The following is a 17,863-nucleotide window of genomic DNA, read 5'->3' on the forward strand; positions in this document are numbered from 1 at the left end:
CTTTATTTTGTTTATTTAGCTTTTCTTTCTTTTTTTTTTTTTTTTTAATGTGGTGCTGGGGACCCAATGCCTCAAATGTGTTAAGCAAGCAGTCTACCACTAAGCCACAACCCCAGCCAGATCATAGGATTTTTTGTAGTTCTCTTTATCTTCTGCCAGTTCAATGAACAGTACTAAGCATTTTTTAACCAAATTCTTTCTGATGACTTTAAAAATTTGGCTCTGTTGCAACATTTCATGGAAAATATTTAGAGGAAGATCCTCTGAGTCCACCACTCCTTTAATGAAGTTCAGATATTTAGGGATTAACGTCTCACAGTTATCCATGATGAAAACCCTGCATACACACAACTTAATGTTGTTGTTGGGTGTGTGAGAGACTCCCCACTGAGGTTAAGTTTCCGTCTCATGAGAACATCAGGGAATTCCCTACCCCTACCCCTCCTCTCTGAAGGGCACCAAGCCCAAGAGCGCCAAATTCAAAAGTTTTCTTGACCAATCCCCATAGGACACAGTGTCCACTGGCTGTTCCTGAGTCTCCCTACCAATCAGTACCTGCTACATCACCTACGCAACCCTTCTTAAACTGAAGCTTGCAAGTTCACGCTCTCTGCGCTCTTCCTCTTCTTTCTCTTCTCTCTGCTTTCTCTCTGCTCACCTCCTCTCCTCTCTCTGCTCTCTGCCTCTCCTTTTCTTCCCTTTCGGGCAGCCCCCCAATAAAATCTCTTGTTTGAAAGTCACTCGCCTTTCAGTTGTTCTTTTTCTTTCTGTTTTCAAAGAGGTCAAATGGAGCACAACTTGGGACAAAAAGAAGAACTCTGAATTCCAACTGTCCTTTAATGGAAAAATGCTTCACTGCCAAGTGATCTCCCCAATTGGTCAAACTTTCATACTCTTCATTAGTGATATTGTCAGGATTTCTGTCCAAACAGGCTTTGTTTTGTTGAGTTCTTCATGATCAATGTACTTCTCCTTAATCTTTTTATTCTTCTTCTTGTCACCATCCTTCTATTCTTCTTCTTAATCAGAACCAACATCTTCATCTTTAGGTTTGTCATCAGGCTCCATTTCTTCTTTTTCTTTTCCTCCTCTGTATCTTCTTTTCTTCAGCCTCATCATCACTGACTTCTTCATCACGTTCCTTCTCCACAAAGAGAGTAATGGTGATAGCCAATAAGCTGGGACTGCTTTTTCACAATCTCCCTTATTCTTCTCTCCTCCAAGTACTGAGTTTGGTCTTCTTTCAGTTGTGGGGTAATCTTTGTCCCATGACTCATTGGTTCCCCTGTCTCAGCCCTGAGAGTGAAGGAGCCTCTGATGGGAATCCCAGGGATATTGCTCATCATCTTTGTATTTGGTGATCACAGTCACTTTCTCGGCAACCAAATATTCAGAATAAAAACTGACACCAAACTGGCCAATCATGGAGATGTCTGCGCCAGCCTGCAAAGCTTCCATGAATGCTTTGATCCCAAACTTGATGATAATACCAAAGTTATTGATCAAGTCAGCCTTGATCATTCCAATTCCAGTATCCATGATCATGAGGGGTTGGTCTTGTTTGTTTGGAATAAGATTAATGTGCAGCTCCTTTCCAGAGTCTATCTTACTGGGATTGGTCAAGCTTTCATATCTGATTTTGTCCAAGGTGTCTGAGGCTTTGGAAATCAGCTCCCACAGGAAGATAGATCTCTTTGTTTGAATAGAAAGTATTGATGATCAATGATATCAACTGAGCAATCTCTACCTGAAGGCAAAGGTCTCCACCTCCTCCTTCTCCTCCACATGCTGGTCTTGGGTCTGGGTCTTCTCTGGCTTCTTGGCTGGTAATATCATGAGCTCCATGGTATAGTAACATCAGGACACTGAAGCAATTCTCCTTTAATTCTTAAGTATGTTTTTTTCTAAAATTTTGAACATGTTTAAAATAGCTGATTTAAAGTCTTTTTCTAATAAATCCAACATGTAGGCTTTCTCAGGGACACTACATTTTCTATGTGTAGGACATAAATAAATAAATTTTTTATTTCCTCATGTGACTTCTAAGGTTTTGTTGGAAATTGGATGTTAAATACTGTAAAGTCACTACTCTGGAAATCAGACTGCCCTCCCTTCTCAGAATTTTTTGATTGTTTATTTTTATTTGCTGTTGTTTAGTTACTTTTTAAAAACTAAACTGTGAACTCTGTATTCTTTGTCATGTGTGGGCACTGAAGTCTCAATTAGGCTAGCTTAGGAGTCAGTTAATGATTAGACAGAGATTTCCTTAATGCCTAGAAACATTAAGTGGCTGTGTGCGTGTTGGGGCACACCTTCAGCATTCAGCAGGGCATATAACTATGCCCTAGCCTATGCTCACTATTTACACAGAACCTAAAGGTCATTCAGAGGTGAGAGTTAGGGCTTTCCCAGGTTTTCTCCAAGTTATGGGCATGTCCAAATCATAACACTTAAAAGTGGCCTTCTGGATTGTCAAAAATATCGCCATCCCTTATGGATACTTCATTTCTCAGTTTTTCGTGTTAAGCTTTTTCACTAGACTATAATTTGCTCTGATTATTATCAGTTGTGTCACAAAGGTATGAAACTAATCAGTTGCCACAGATTATTTTAGATAAACATCCCCAAAGAAAAGGCCTTTTCACTGAGTGAACTCTGAGACAGGTCTAATAGAGACAGCCTTCTTAGAAGTGTCATCCAGGGAGCTACCAGGCAGGTCAGATAGTGAAAATCCCCTACTAAGATGCTTTGAAGGAGCTCCAACTGTGTTCTGTTCCCCTCATTGGCTTTTTTAATGAAGTATTTGCTCAAATCTTTTGCCCATATTTAAAATGAAGATAGAATTATTGAGTTATAAGATTTCTTCATATATACTGAAATTAAGTCCTTTATAAGATATATGTTTTACATATAATTTCTCCCCATCTGTGGCTGGCCTTTACATTCTATTTACATTGTCTTTTTCTAAAAAACATAATTATTATCCAGGCATGGTGATGCATACTGTAATCCCAGTTATTTGGGAAGCTGAAGTATGAGGATCACAAGTTTGAGGCCAGCCTGGGAAACTTAGTGAGACTTTGCCTCAACCAAAAATAAAAAGGACATGGAATATAGCTCAGAGGCAGAGCGCTTGCCTAGCATGCATGAGAACCTGGGTTTAATTCCCAGTATCATGAAAAATAAATAGTTAAATAATAATTATTAAGGCATTCTTATATATCATATAATTAAACCCTTTCAAGTATATAAATTAATGACTTTATAGTAAATTTACTAAATTAGACATTACTATGAATCATTTTTAGAGTATTCCCATCACCCCAATATGATCCCTCATGAATGTTTATTGTTCCTTGTTTCTTCTTGAACCTGTCCTCGGAAACCATTTATTTATTTTATATCCTTAGAGCTTTGCCTTTTCTGGATATTTGGTATAAGTGGAATCATATAATATATGATCACTTGTGTCAGGCTTCTTTCATTGCTTGGCAGTTCATCCATGCCATAGCACTTATTTGTAGCTCATTCCTTGTTATTGCAGAAAAATAACCCAAGGTATGGAAACACACTCGTAGTGTCTTTTAAAGAATAAACATTTTTAGCTTTTTCTTAAGAGAAACAAATGCATATACATAAGCTTATCTTCTTTCTTTTTATTTTTAGTTGTAGATGGACACAATGCCTTTATTTAATTTATGTATTTTTATGTGGTGCTGAGGCCCAGTGCCTCACGCATGCTAGGCAAGTGCTCTACCACTGAACTACAACTCAGTCCCTAGCTAAGCCTATTCTTATACTTAGATGTTCTTAATAGCTTCATTTGTGATAGCCCCCAAAGTCTAAACACAAATTGATATCAATTAATTAAAGCATAAATAAATTGTAGAATGGTATATCCATATGTTGAAGCTAGTCAACAATAACAAAGAATCATTGATACGACAACATGAAAAAAATCGCAAAAGCATTATGTTAAATGGAAGAAATAAGATGCAAACAACTATAATCTCTCTGATTCCCTTTATAGGAAATCCTATAAAATGCAAAATTACAGCGACAGAAAGCAGATCAGTGATTATCAGGGGATAGTAGGGGATTAACTGAATAAGAGGTAAAGGGAAATTTTAGGTTGATGGAAATCTACACCATAATCATGGTGATGGCTGCATGATTGTATTTATTGATCAAAATTCACCAAATTTTGGATGAACTATATGTGAATAAAACCTTGATAAAGCTGATATAAAATAATGGGATATCTCTATTGTTCCTTCAGTTCTGATAAAAGTTTAGTTTCTACCAGGTCTATTCTTTTCTAGTACTTATTTAGGAGAGTTTCTGTGTTTAATTAAATTCAAGACATTTAAGTTAGGAATGATCATTTAGCCCTTATTCATTTTTTAATATCCATGGGAGTTGAATGAAAAAAATCTCATAAGATAATGGGATAAAGTGTATAAATCTGTTCAACTTCCAGATGGACCAAGGTCCTTTGGAAATGGCCCATGAATTTCAGAGACATATAAAAACAAGCTAATTATGCACCAGATGTACACAGAAATGTGGATAGAGTATAAAACACTGTGCTGATTTTTTTACAAAAGAATAAGGTCTTAGTGCCATTCCATTTATGTCAACTAACCACACATGCATGTAAAGCACATGTTTTCCTTGGTCACACAAATAAAGGACCATCAGATGCATTGGAACACAGCAGGGAGAATGGGAGTATGGAATGAAATGAAAAGGCAATTAAGGAAAAAGCAATTTAAATCAGTCAAAAGAACTCTTATTCAGAGAAATGTCAATGTGTTATGCCTCTGAGATATGAAGAATATTGTTAATTAATTCCCCTTTGGCATAAAAGTGCCCCCCTCCAAAAAAATCAACTCAGAGAAACTAAGATATCCTTAAAATTAACTAAATCTCAAAAAATTTATTTGACAGGATTTTGGAAAAATAATAAAATTGGCTCATTTTTCCAACCTATTAGTTGAAATTTTTTATTGGTGAAAACACCCATTGTTTTTACTAGTAAAATAACAAATATGAATGGTTTCATATGGTAGTGTTCTCAATCATACTGACTCAGTGCTCTCTCTTCAGATATTAGAAATGAAGAAATTTGGAGGGACAGAATTAAATTTATGCCATCAGGGAATGAAACCAATTTCAAAGCCAAATGAAGTAGAGATTTCTTTCTAGAAGATCATTTGAGAGATAAGTATAACAAGCCATAATACTGATATGAGAAACAAAGATATATAAAATCATCAGTTTAAACAAGAAAGAGAAATATGGTCCTTTTTATCAGTCTTAAGGAGAGAAATAGCATTTTTAATAGAACAGAGAAAGTATATAAATACAGTAATCTAATTCAGTTCTAGCCTTTCTTTTCAAATAAATATAGAAAATCAATCATCTGCCAACTGTGATGGCACATATTTGCAATCCCAGTGGCTGAGGAGGCTGAAGCAGGAGGAACACAGTACAGAGCCAGCCTTAGCAATTTAGTGAGGCCCTAGGTAATTTAGCAAGACCCTGACCCAAAACAAAAAAATAAAAAGGTCTGGGGATGTGGCTCAGTGATAAAGTGCCGTGGGTTCAATCCCCAGTATCAAAATAAATAAATAAATAGGGGGGGGGGAATCAATCACCTTACATAAGTATAGATAAATACGAACAGGTACTTGATTAAAAATCTATTTCAAAAAGGGAGAGAAGAATGAAGCACATAGTAACTACTAGATAAGCTGAACTTATGCTAAAAGGGAAATTTTAAGTCTTAGCTCTAGTAGGGAATTCAGACATTAACTTGCCTAAACTTTCATTTTACTGATATGGTAGGATAAAAGCCAGAGTAAGGAAAATGAGTGATATACTTCTTTCATGTAAATGATTCCAACTTAGGTTATTTAGCAGGAAATGAGTCCCTTAAGTTCTGTAGTATTGCAGAACTGAGACTGTAAAGATACCCCACTCCGACATCAGTCAGCCCCTCTTTGTCTAACACTAGTCTTCCAGCAGCCAAAAGCTTAGCAATCCAAGATTTCTCCCTTTATTTTCAATATTCTTTTATAGAATAAAAGAAAGGCAGCACTAGGCAAATATTAAGTATGGCAAATTTAAATACTTCCATAAACAGATAAAGTAGCCTATTGGCATAAGATTGACTCCAGTCCCTAAGGATTCAGAGGCTCTATGAGCAGGGTTGTTCAGAGTTCCATATATGAGAACAAAATATCTGAAGCAATGCAGGTCTCAGATAGCACTCGATTCTAATGTGCCAATTTTGATACTATTTCCATTTTACACAGCCAGTAACAACCATTCTTATGTTCCTATAAATTACTATAGATGACTTACTCCACTTCCCCTCTATTCTTCTTTAAAGAATGAAGGACATTCTGTCCCATCATGACCTTATAGTGCTGAGTGAAAATAGTAGAGGTGGGCAATCTATATCTTACACAATCAAGTACAAGAAAAAGGTGACCTTTGACCTTCTCACCTCTGCTTGGACTTACAGGGCCATAATTTACGCAGAGACAATGGGTTTATCCTTTAAGTGCTGAACTCTCAGTAGTTCAGATCTTTAAATCACACTTTGAACACATAAAATAATGCATAGAAGACAAGTAGTTGGAAACTACTAGTCTTGACAAAATATATATATATATATATGCCAAAAACTAAAACTTGCAAAAAAAGGAAATCCTAAATACAAAACACTTTCAAATTATCTAATTTTTTTTTGTTGTTGTTGTTGTTCCTTTCTTATCAGTTCTGTCTCTCCACTTTTACTTTTCCGGGAAGGAATATTACTTTTTGATCTTAAATGGCTCTTAGCTAGGAATAAAGGACAAAAATGAGCCAGCCATATCAAAACCCCTGGTCACTTCAAACAGTGAGAAGATTTAGGAAGTATAGTCTAGGACAAAAGAAGATTTATTGTGACAAATATTTAATAGAATATGCTGAAACAATGTCAAATTTATAAATTTAAGACAGTTCAGAAAATTTCACATTTTTTTGCAGTCATCTATTTAAAATATGTCTTCTTTGTTTCCCAAAGATATTCATTTACTCTCTTCTGCTATCAGTAGTATTTCATTGTGAAAGTCCAACAAGTAGGAAAACAGAAAACCAAAGCCAACACCAACCTAAACCTGGTGTAGTAGCTGTGAGTTCTGGTCCTAGATGTACTCCTTACTTACCTGTGCGAGCCCCAACAGGCTACTCTTTTCTCACTTCCTTACCTGAAGACTGAGATCATCACTTATGATTTTTTATACCTCTTAAACTATAAGTTCCTGTCAAATGCAAGGTGTAAGCAATATTGTATTTATGATGTAAATGGCTTAATCTGTTATAAATGATAATAGAAGCCTTGAAACAAATGTACTTATACTTTAGAAAGTGAGGTCTCTCTCTCCCACGCTAAATGTTTCTTCCTTCTGTTGCACTAAAAAGGATATATGGGATTGGTGGAATGGCACATAATTTTCTGTAATATCACAGAATGGAAAAAGCTAATGGTGAGTTATTAGAAGTTAAATTCACAAGGAGATAGAAAAGAAGATTCAAATTACTCTTAATCCCTTGAGAAGAAAAAACAATGGTCCTAGGAATTTCTTCCTGATTGTTCTTGGAGTAGCCAAGACCAAAACACAACAATTTGTTCCTCCACAGCTGTGCTGTTTTAGCAACCAAAATAATTTTCTGGCTCACTGTGCTTATCAAACTCTAAAAAATAAAGCTGCCCACTGAAAAGTAGGAAAATCTGGGATGGAGATAAGTAATAGACTCCAATTGCCAAATTCAAAGATCACCAGATACATGCAAGAAAAAAACAAATCAAAACAAGTATTTCAGATTAGTAAAGAGTAATTCTCTATTTTAAGCTCAGTGACAAATGCTACTTTATTTATTTATACATTTTTTTGACAAATCCAACTATGTGTGCAAAAAGTCGAATTAACAGCTAAAAAGGAAGTACATTTCAAATGTGATCTGCCAAGGGTACTCAGCTCAGGAGCTTTCTTTTCCAATAGCAACAGCATGTCATTGACCAAAGTGAAGTTGTATTTGAAAAAAAATAAAAGCATTTGGCAAGTCTATGAAATAGAGTTGGTCAAACTAATTCTCAAGATAAGGACCCTACAAATGGTTATAACATATGATCTATATTTTAGTTAATCTCAGACAACAAGATCACTATCAGAGTTTGTCTTAGGTTTTTTCAGCTCTTAGATACAAGTATTATTTTTGTTGCAAATAAATTAATGTACTAATAACAGTTTTTTTAAACAGAGACAATTACAGAGATTAGAAATGGACATTTATCTCTTCTTATCAGAACACAAGTACAGGTTTAATTAAAAGTTTAGAAGAGGGCTGGGGATGTGGCTCAAGTGGTAACACCCTCCCCTGGCATGCATGGGGTGCTGGGTTCCATCCCCAGCACCACATAAAAATAAAATAAAGATGTTGTGTCCACCGAAAACTGAAAAATAAATATTAAAACATTCTCTCTCTTAAGAAAAAAAGTTTAGAAGAAATATCTATTTAAATTAAATCAACAAAAAAGAAAAAGATTACTACTTTCTGAGAAAGTAAATTGATTTTTTTTCTTTGATTTCCTTATAATTTGATATGAAGTGCAGCTATAAAACCTTTAAATAAATCTTTAAAATAAGTGATACTATGCAGCAATATGTGGTTTAGTCTTTAATAAGCCATTTCTGTTATTTTACTGGCATTTTACAATGACAGTTCATGTCTGAGTCACAGACTGTTCTTACCTTGTCTCTCTGGGAAAGTACATGTATTGTCAGAAATCCCCACTCAGTGGAAGATAAACTGGGTTCCCATGTCATTGACATCAATAAACTCTATGATCTTTAACCTTTTATTAGTATTACTATTAACATGTATTAATTGTATAAATCAATGGGACTCACTGTGATATTTCCATACATGCTTATAATGTGTGATTATCACATCCATTCACTCTTAACCTATCTTGATCTCACACAGTGGTATCCACATTCCTCAGTTTTTCTTGGTCAGCCTCTAAGTTTTGTTTGGTGTGTACCTGATGGCACAAACTCCCTCTAAGAGTCTTCAGCCCATAAGTGGCAATCTCCAAACAAGAGATTCATTAAGGACCTCACCAAATCTAAGACTTTATTATCTAGGGTTGGAGCAGGGAAGAGGAATGAAGGGAAGACACAAGTGCTACTTACTTTTCAAAGAAATGTCTGATGATCAGCAAAAGAAAAGCATATGGGATTGTCATATACAAATGAGAAGGTTTGACAAAGACGAGTCCATCATGATCTTCAAGATCTGACCACTGTATCGTTGGAGGAAGCCAGAACCGTTCCAGCCAGAACCATTCCTTAAATGTCTGAAACATTCTGCACAAGTAAAAGGAATACATTAGACTGCCAAATCAACACTTAAGACAACATTGAGCGCCTTCACTCAACATATCCAAACCAGACTAATTTTGAAAATAAAGCAAAAATGGAATATTACTACTATATCATCATCATCATCATCATCATCATCATCATCATCATCATCATCACAGACTGGGAATCTATCCAGGGGCATTTTATCACTGAGCTACATCACTATCCCTTTTATTTTAATTTTTTGTAGTTGTAGATGGACAGCATGCCTTTATTTTATTTGTTTCATTTTTATTTAGTGCTAAGGATTGAACCCAGTGCCTCACACATGCTAGGCAAGCGCTCTGCCTCTGAGCTACAACCCTAGCCCCTATTTTTTAAGACAGAGTTTCACTAAGTTGCCAGGCTGGTCTCCAACTTGCAATCCTCCTGCCTCAGCCTCCTCAGCCTCCTCAGCCTCCTCAGTCTCTACGTTTACAGGTATGTATCACTGTACCCAGCCTGGATTATTATTACTTAATGGGCTTGTGACCCCTCACTGCATTATACAAGAATTAATCTTTTAATACTCACAGAACAATTTGGCTATGGCATGGAAGTTTAACATACTACAATCACTTTGAGTAGCACACATGTGAATATTATGGGTATGTATTTTCCTGTTATATGCACCTAAGATATTAAATTTTTTTAATTTTAGATTTTCTATGACTTCAAATGCCAAAAGTCAAGCACCTGAAAGCTCCAAGTATATATAAGTCTTCACTTATACCCTAAAAAATTTCCTAGAAGAAATATTACAAGGAATTCAAATTAGCACATGTCATCAACTATTTATGGAGACTATTACTTATGAAGCACTATGCTAGGCACTGAGGTCACAAAGATGAATAAGACAAGGTTCCTGCCTTGAGGACTGAAAAGCCTTGTAAGCAAGACAGACATTAACAGGTGACTACAACATATTTTTTTTAGGTACAATAAAAAAAGTATTTACAAGGGTAACCCAGGGTGCTACAGGAAGAAGATGGTGGGCACTGAACCCGGCTAGGCCATGTCATGGAAAGATAACTGAAACAGATGGTCCTTGAGATGTCTTGAATAAGAAGAGGAAATAAACCAAGAAAAGTATAAAAGCTAGGAATGAGGGAGTAGAATACTTAAGAAAGAACTATGATCAAGTACAGAATAACATAGAATTAGATTCTGTAGAAAAAAAAAATTGTAGTTTTCCTCTGTTCTCACACCAAAACAATCAACACAGAAGACTTCTGTGACCCCAGAAGGCAGAGACATTTCTCCTACCTGCAAGCAAGCAGCTCTGCAGCAGTAGGCCTTACTGGTTGTCCTCCAATTAAATTCTATTTTGAAATTACCCACCTGAAGATAATGTCAGACCTCATAGCTTGAGAATTCAGTCCCAAGACTGTCATCCTGCCCCCACTGTAGATGCCAACCTGAAAGCCCAGGGTGTTTTATGTGTGCTTCTGGCAACTGGCTATACATGGTAATTCCCACACCCCCCTCCTTGGGTTCCATTAATTTGCCAGAGAGCCTCACAGGACTCAGGAAACACATATGTACATTTCCTGGTTTATTATCAAGGATGCTGATCTAGATGCTTTGGGCAGGGCAATGGGAAGGTATGCAGAGCTTCCATGCCCTGTCTGGATGTACCACCCTCCAGAAAGTTCCACATATTCAGTGTCTGGAGGCTCTCTAAACCCCATCCTTTTGGAGGTTTTATGGAGACTTCATTACATAGGCATGAAGGAGTAGATCACTGGCCTCTAGTGATGGATTTAACCATCACTCTCCACCTTCCCTGAAGGTTGTAGGGGGTGGGCTCTTTCCTGGGCCCATCCCATGCTGAGGCTGCCCTCAGTGAACTCATTAGCATATAAAAAGATACTAACACTTTAGAGACTCCAAGATATTTTAGGAATATGCCAGGAAATGGGGATGAAGACCAGATATAAAATTCACAATATCCCTTCGCAGTTTTAATCTCATTGTTTTTTAGCTGTGACCATTTTGATCTTGGCTTATAATGCTTATGTAGGGGCTACTACTCTAAATATGTGCAAACAGTGAATCAAGATGTGTTAAAAGCCATTATAACTGTAACACACAATAGCCAAAAACCATTTAAAAGGAGAGAGAAAAAAGACAAAAGTTGAGGACAGCCCCCTGGAAAATGTAGTTCAAACCAAGAATAAATCAATAAATAAATTATTCACTCTTCCCTCATGTGCTGTCACCAAACATCAATTATTGCAGCTTTGAGAGTGTTAAGAACTCCTTCTTTTACATCATACACAAAAATTAACTAGAAATGAAGCAAGACCTAAATATAAAGTCTTAAGTTATAAATATCTTAGAAGAAAAATACAGGAATAAATCTCAGCGACCTTGGCTTAGGCAAAGCATTCTTCCATGTGACACAAAAACCTAAGCAACAAATGAAAAAATAGATCATGCCATCAAAATTGAAACTTTTTCATTTCAATGAACATCATCAAGAAAATAAAAAGACAACCCACATGATGGGAGGAAATAGTGGAAAAGCACACAACTGATAAGGCATTTGTATTTAAAATACGTAATCCTTACAAATCAATAATAAAGAGACAAGTACCAATTTAAAAGTAGGCAAAGGATCTGAACTGACATTTCACCAAAAAGGATACACAAATGGCCAATAAGCACAAGGAAGAATGCTCAGCATTACTAGTCACAGGAGAAATGCAAATCAAAACTGCACCCAAAGACACCTTTCACACCCACTAGAGGTTGTAATGAAAAGATAACAAGTGTTGGTGGGATATGCAGAAACTGGAACACTCAGACACTGCTGATAGGAATGTAAAATGGTGCTGCTGTTCCTGTGGAAAACTGCCTGGCAGTTCCTGGAGATGTTAAATACACAGTTACTATATGACCTAGCAATTCTATTGCTAGTACTACTCAAGAAAATTGAAAGGATTAATGTTACAACTTGTATTATTCTTGAAAATTTTATGCTGCCAACAAGCTGGGCACGGTGGCACATGCCTGTCATCACAGTGGCCGGGGAGGCTAAGGCAGGAGGATTGCAAGTGCAACGTCAGCCTCAGAAATTTGGTGAGGCCCTAAACAACTTAGTGAGACCATATCTCAAAATAAAAAGAGCTGGGGATGTGTCTCAGTGGTTAAGTGCCCCCTGAGTTCCATCCCTGGTGCCATTCAAGAGAGAGAGAGTCCAGAAACAAAAGGCTCAGATTGTATGTTATATGTGAAATGTTTAGAATAGGAAAATCCATAAAGATAGAAAGTAGGTTAGAAGTAGATTAGATATTCCCAAGGATGGGTGAGAGGGGTGTGATTGGAAGGGAATGGGAAGTGACTTTATAATAGAATTAGAAGCTGCTTTTGGTAGAAACACTGACTCTTCATTTGGGCCTGCAGATACCCAATGGGTAACTAAAAGCAGGATAAAGCTTGGCATCTCTGCCTTCATTTTGTATCTGTCTCCTTTATTACCTTAATGTTTGGATCATATTTCCACTCAATTTTGTACATTGGCATATCTTGATGAATCATTTGTTTATCTTAAGCTGGTAATCCACACCTTCAAAGCTCAAGAAAACCAAGATAAGAGTATTTTCAAGATTTGCAGGTGAGATAGAAATTTGGGAATTAAGGAAAAGATACTGAGTCTCAAAGGAAGTGCCTGTAAACCACTGAAGTGCAGAAAGCATCCACAAACAATTGTCACTTCTGAGCAACATGCCCTTGGTCCATACCATTGAACTGCATCCTTGACCCAAATCCTTGCAACATGAGGGCAGTGCACAGCACAGGTAAAACTATCAGTAATTATATAATTCTACCCTGGGTCCATTTCAAATCCAGCCCCTAGCACCAGTCATCTATAAATATTAACACCAAGGGATTGCAGTGTCTTCCTCTACAGAGAGCCCACATTTGCCTTTGAGTGGGTATTCCTTGCTTACCCTAAAGGCATTTCTGTCCCAGTCTTTGAATATGTATCTACTTTCCTAAATAAACCTGTCTATCCCTTTGGCTTGTGCTGTATTTTTCTGTTGCATATTGCCAAGAACTCCACTGGTCCTGAGTCAAGGTCCTCTTCTCTCTAGGAACTCCTTGTACCTTTCTTCAAGATATGTTTTCTCCCATGACCCAGAGACATTCAACTTGCAGCTTTTATAATGCACACTCGAAGAGTGATGTACACCTAGATATCTCCAGCCATTGCCCTACTCCTTTCAGGAACAGCAGAACCTTGAAGGCAAATCAACCCAGGAAGAGACTGCCCTCCTAGCAAGAACAATCACCTCATGATGAGCCAGGAATTTAGGGATACACAGAGAACACCCAATTTCAAAAGAGAAATGCCCATAAATCATGGGAACACAGAAACAACTCCTGAGCAACCCACTCTGTGTTACCTCTCTGCCTTGTTCTTATCTGTGGTTTCCTGATTGGCTAATGGAAAAGCAAACCTGCAGGACAATCAAAAGATATCTGGAGGAAACACTCCTGTACAGAGCGTGTGCATTAAAGACTTTGGTGAGTGAGAAAGGACCCTAGCCTCATTACAACTGTAAGATGCACACCACCCTGGATGGAGATTGAAGATGCTAGCCAGACATGTGATGTATCATGATTAGAACATAAAAGGGCAATGTGCAAGCACAAGGAAAAACTGGCATGAACTTGCATAACTCTGTCCTGACTCAACCTCTAGTTCAGCCCCCCCTAGTTGCTGTTCTCTTCCAGGATCACAGGTGTGAGAGGTAAGCATCCTGAACAGGAAGTGGAGACTGTCCCCTCAGGCAATGACTTCTCCAGAGCCACCTTGCAGAACTAGAACTGATATATCAACCAGACCACCATTTGACCAAATATGCATGCCTCTCATCCTTTGCCCCAATTCTTCCTCTATTTAAACCTAAAGCTCATGTCAGTACCCCAAAAGCAGGGCTGAGATGTTTGATCTCAGATGTTGTGCCTTCCCAAGATAGCCATATTGATTAGAGTTCCTACTGGCTTTTCACTACTACATTTGCCATTTGGATTGGGGGTGAGTGGCCAGATCTGATTTGTTGGGACCCAGTGTCCAGCCTCTGGCCTAGGACTCTGGTAACAGCTTGTGAGAAGTTATATCATTTATTTTAGGGGTTATGAAAATATTCAAAAATTGTGTGGTATTGGTGGCATGACTCTATGAATATAAAACATTGATTTGCACACTTTAAATAATGTATAGTTCGTGAATTACATGTCAAAAAGAAAACAAAATGTCAACACACCTTCTTCTCAGCTTTATAACTTTTTAACATTTTACCCCCTTTAAATCCATGTAGCACCCTGAACTTCATGCTAGAACTCCCTATTATTTCATTCACTGGGCTTAAGTTTTACCTCCCAAATTCATCCAAGTCAAGCCTGTATCTACAAACCCCAAAATAAATAACTGAAAGAAAGACAACATTCAGATTCAGACTTCAGCAAGATTTTAAAGTATTTCTGCAAGCGAAAAAATTGTATGCCTTAAAAAGTAAAAACAAGGGCTGGGGTTGTAGTTTGGTGAGAGGGCTTACCTAGCATTCATGAGGTCCCGGGTTCAATCTCTAACACCACAAAACAAAACAAAACAAAAACTCCCCTGAAAAATGAGCTCTCCCAGATGATAGAATAAGTGTCCCCTAGACCTCCATAAGTCAACATGTTAGTTCTAGGCTTGGGCTTTAATAATACAATTGTGTCCCTCCAGTCAGCCTTTCTACCACCTCCTCCCCCCAACCTGTTTTTTCCCCTCAAGATGAGATCAGAGGCTAAACAGAGAAATGAAGTCAAAAGACAGGGAACAGGTACTCTCTTCTGATCTTCCATGCCATTTCAATCTATTACCAGGAAACAAAACACATTCTCTTGATCCCTTGATAACTGCTCCTAATGCCACTGTCTGTGCTAATCCGTAACTACCTCTGGCATTCTTTATGGTCACCTTTCTCTGACCCTAATTTATAGGAGAGGCTACTTTGGAGGTAGCTCAGCACCCCGCCCCCACAGAAGAGGGAAAATCACTACTATGTGTGAGTTGAGGCAATGCTCTACCCATCATGAAACCACAAGCACAGTTCTCTATCCACTTCCATCACAGTGGGCTTAGGCACCCCAAATTGGAAGGTTTTTTTGGGACTTTGGATTCAGAGAAGTTAATGCCACCCAACAGCAGCACATGGTATCCTGACCAGGCTGCTGCTGTTACTGCTGAAAAGATAGTTGCTTCTGAGCTTCTTGACTTTCTGAATTGCTTTGGTTTCCACTGTTGTCCTTGTCTGGTACATTTGCGTCACCTCCATTAAAGTCCTTTGTTTAACATGCTAAGAAATAAGAGGATTCTGTTGCCTACAGCTAAGATCCCTGACTGACACACATGGTATCTTCTACAAACTCCTTTAGTAGAACTGGCAGTTCCAATTCAGTAGTCCAAACCTTAAATTTAGCAGAGGTGCCTGTTCTTAAGATTTCCTTCTAAAGCTTACATAGAGAAGCAGAATTCCCTTGCATAGCCAAAGACCAGAAGGCAGACTTACTAGACATTATCCACTATCCCTCTATTTAGCTTCTGGTCTCATCTTGCAAATGATGGACATTCATTTGTCCCTTTACCTTCTTCCTTTCTCTTCCACTTTTACCTCTGCTTTGCCTAAGTTTCAAATATTACAGTGGCACTCACAGCCACTGAATAATGTTTGGGTTTCTTGTTTGTTTGGTTGATTTGTTGTTGTTTCTTTACTTTTTCTTTCCCTTTTCCCATGTAAACAGGCTGCTGGCTTAAAAAGAGAGAGAGAGAGAGAGAGAGAGAGAGAGAGAGAGAGAGAGAGAGAGAGGCTGCTGGCTTCCCTCATACAGCTTTAAAAAGATGCTTGCTAATGACAGAACATCATAACTATCCAGTAAGAAAAATGATAAGTTTATACTGGGATGTTTCACCAATACCAAGATAGAAAGAACAACTACAAAATATTGAAATGGAGAGACAACTGGGTTTTAAAAGCTCCTCAAATTACTACTCCGAAAAATGTCCTAAGCATTTGAAGCAATGCAATGTTTCTATCATTTAGGGATCCTAACTTTCACCTTTTGGTCAGTCTGAAAAGCTCACTGACCCTAATGATAAACTCTTAGCCCATCTGTCAGCTTTATTCATTTGGCTTACCTCTAGGCTTTTCTGACAATTGAAAAATAAACTGTTAGAGCCAGGCACCTAAAGTCCCAGCTATTTGGAAAGACCAAGCAGAGAACACTTGAGGCCAAGACAGTCTGAGCAACATAGCAAGACCCTGTCTCTAAATAAATAAATAAATAAATAAATAAACTCTTCAGCATCTCTGCTCGGTATTTTCTTGGAAGCCAATGTATTTATTTACTCTTTAGTTATTCCCAGTTCCTTCATTTTTTTTCCTTTTCAGCTACCCAGTTCCTTTTTCTCATCTGTTGAGCACTTTGTAATTACTGCAATTTTTATTGATGTAAAAAAATTGAATTGATATAAAAAATCTGAAGCAATTTTTTTTAAAAATAAGAAATATTTGAAGAAAAGTATGTGCAGTTTTTTTTTCTTACTCTGGGGAAGTATTTGTAATGGAGGGGGCATCTCAGCCCAGCTGTGCTTTCCTACCTGCTAATGCTTTAGAAGTTTCAGTAATTAATAGTCTTTTTATTATTTTTATTGCAGTACTGGGGATAGAACCAGGGTCTCATGTATGCTACACAAGTGCTCTACCACTGAGCCACACCCCAGCTGCTTCAGAATTTTTAAAACCCATTTTCAAATCCAGCTGCCAAAAATCCACAGGAAGATAACCTGAGACAAGAGTTTATGGCTCATTATTATCTGACCTCACAGCTATAGAACCCAATAGGGTGAGCCATTTCCTCTGACCGACACCATTAAATTTGACCCCAGAACTGAAGAAATAAAACCATTTGGAAAAAGAAATATCTAGGCCACAAATTTATCACTATTTGAAGCAACTTTTTTTGTAAATTACTCAAAAATATGACACTACAACTATTGTGGAAGTAAAAACTCCATGTCAGGCTAAGGCATCAGATAGCTTCTGGGGACATCCATCCAATCCCTTCTGTGAGTGCCATATCAGCTTTGAAGGTGCCTTTTACAGGATATGGGTCTTGATAGAGGAGTGACAAAAAAATACTTCTACAGAAGAAAATCTATCTCAAAAGACAATAACAAGGAATAGGAAGGTGGGAGGCAAATCACAATGAAATAAAGATGTATTTTTGAGGGATGAAGTAAAAGAAAGATATTCTTGAATCAATATTCACAATCTCTGAGTATTACTATGGCTGGAGGAGGTGAGAATGGGTGACAGCTTTGGGGACTAGGTGACTAGGTAGGTTAT

General features: G+C 37.5%; 1 protein-coding gene and 1 pseudogene across 1 annotated transcript in view; both read right to left on the reverse strand.

Moving 5' to 3' along the window:
- Cers3 (ceramide synthase 3) overlaps positions 1-17,863 on the reverse strand; it is a 125,556-nt gene that overhangs the window by 79,013 nt on the left and 28,680 nt on the right. Inside the window, exon 2 of the mRNA XM_005320087.5 lies at positions 9,252-9,425. Coding sequence (XP_005320144.2) covers positions 9,252-9,424 — 173 coding nt within the window. The 5' untranslated portion in view covers position 9,425. The remainder of the gene's footprint in view (positions 1-9,251; positions 9,426-17,863) is intronic.
- On the reverse strand, positions 534-1,930 carry LOC101968981 (heat shock protein HSP 90-alpha pseudogene; annotated as a pseudogene).

Source organism: Ictidomys tridecemlineatus, chromosome 5 (genome assembly GCF_052094955.1).
Source record: "Ictidomys tridecemlineatus isolate mIctTri1 chromosome 5, mIctTri1.hap1, whole genome shotgun sequence".
NCBI lineage: Eukaryota > Metazoa > Chordata > Mammalia > Rodentia > Sciuridae > Ictidomys > Ictidomys tridecemlineatus.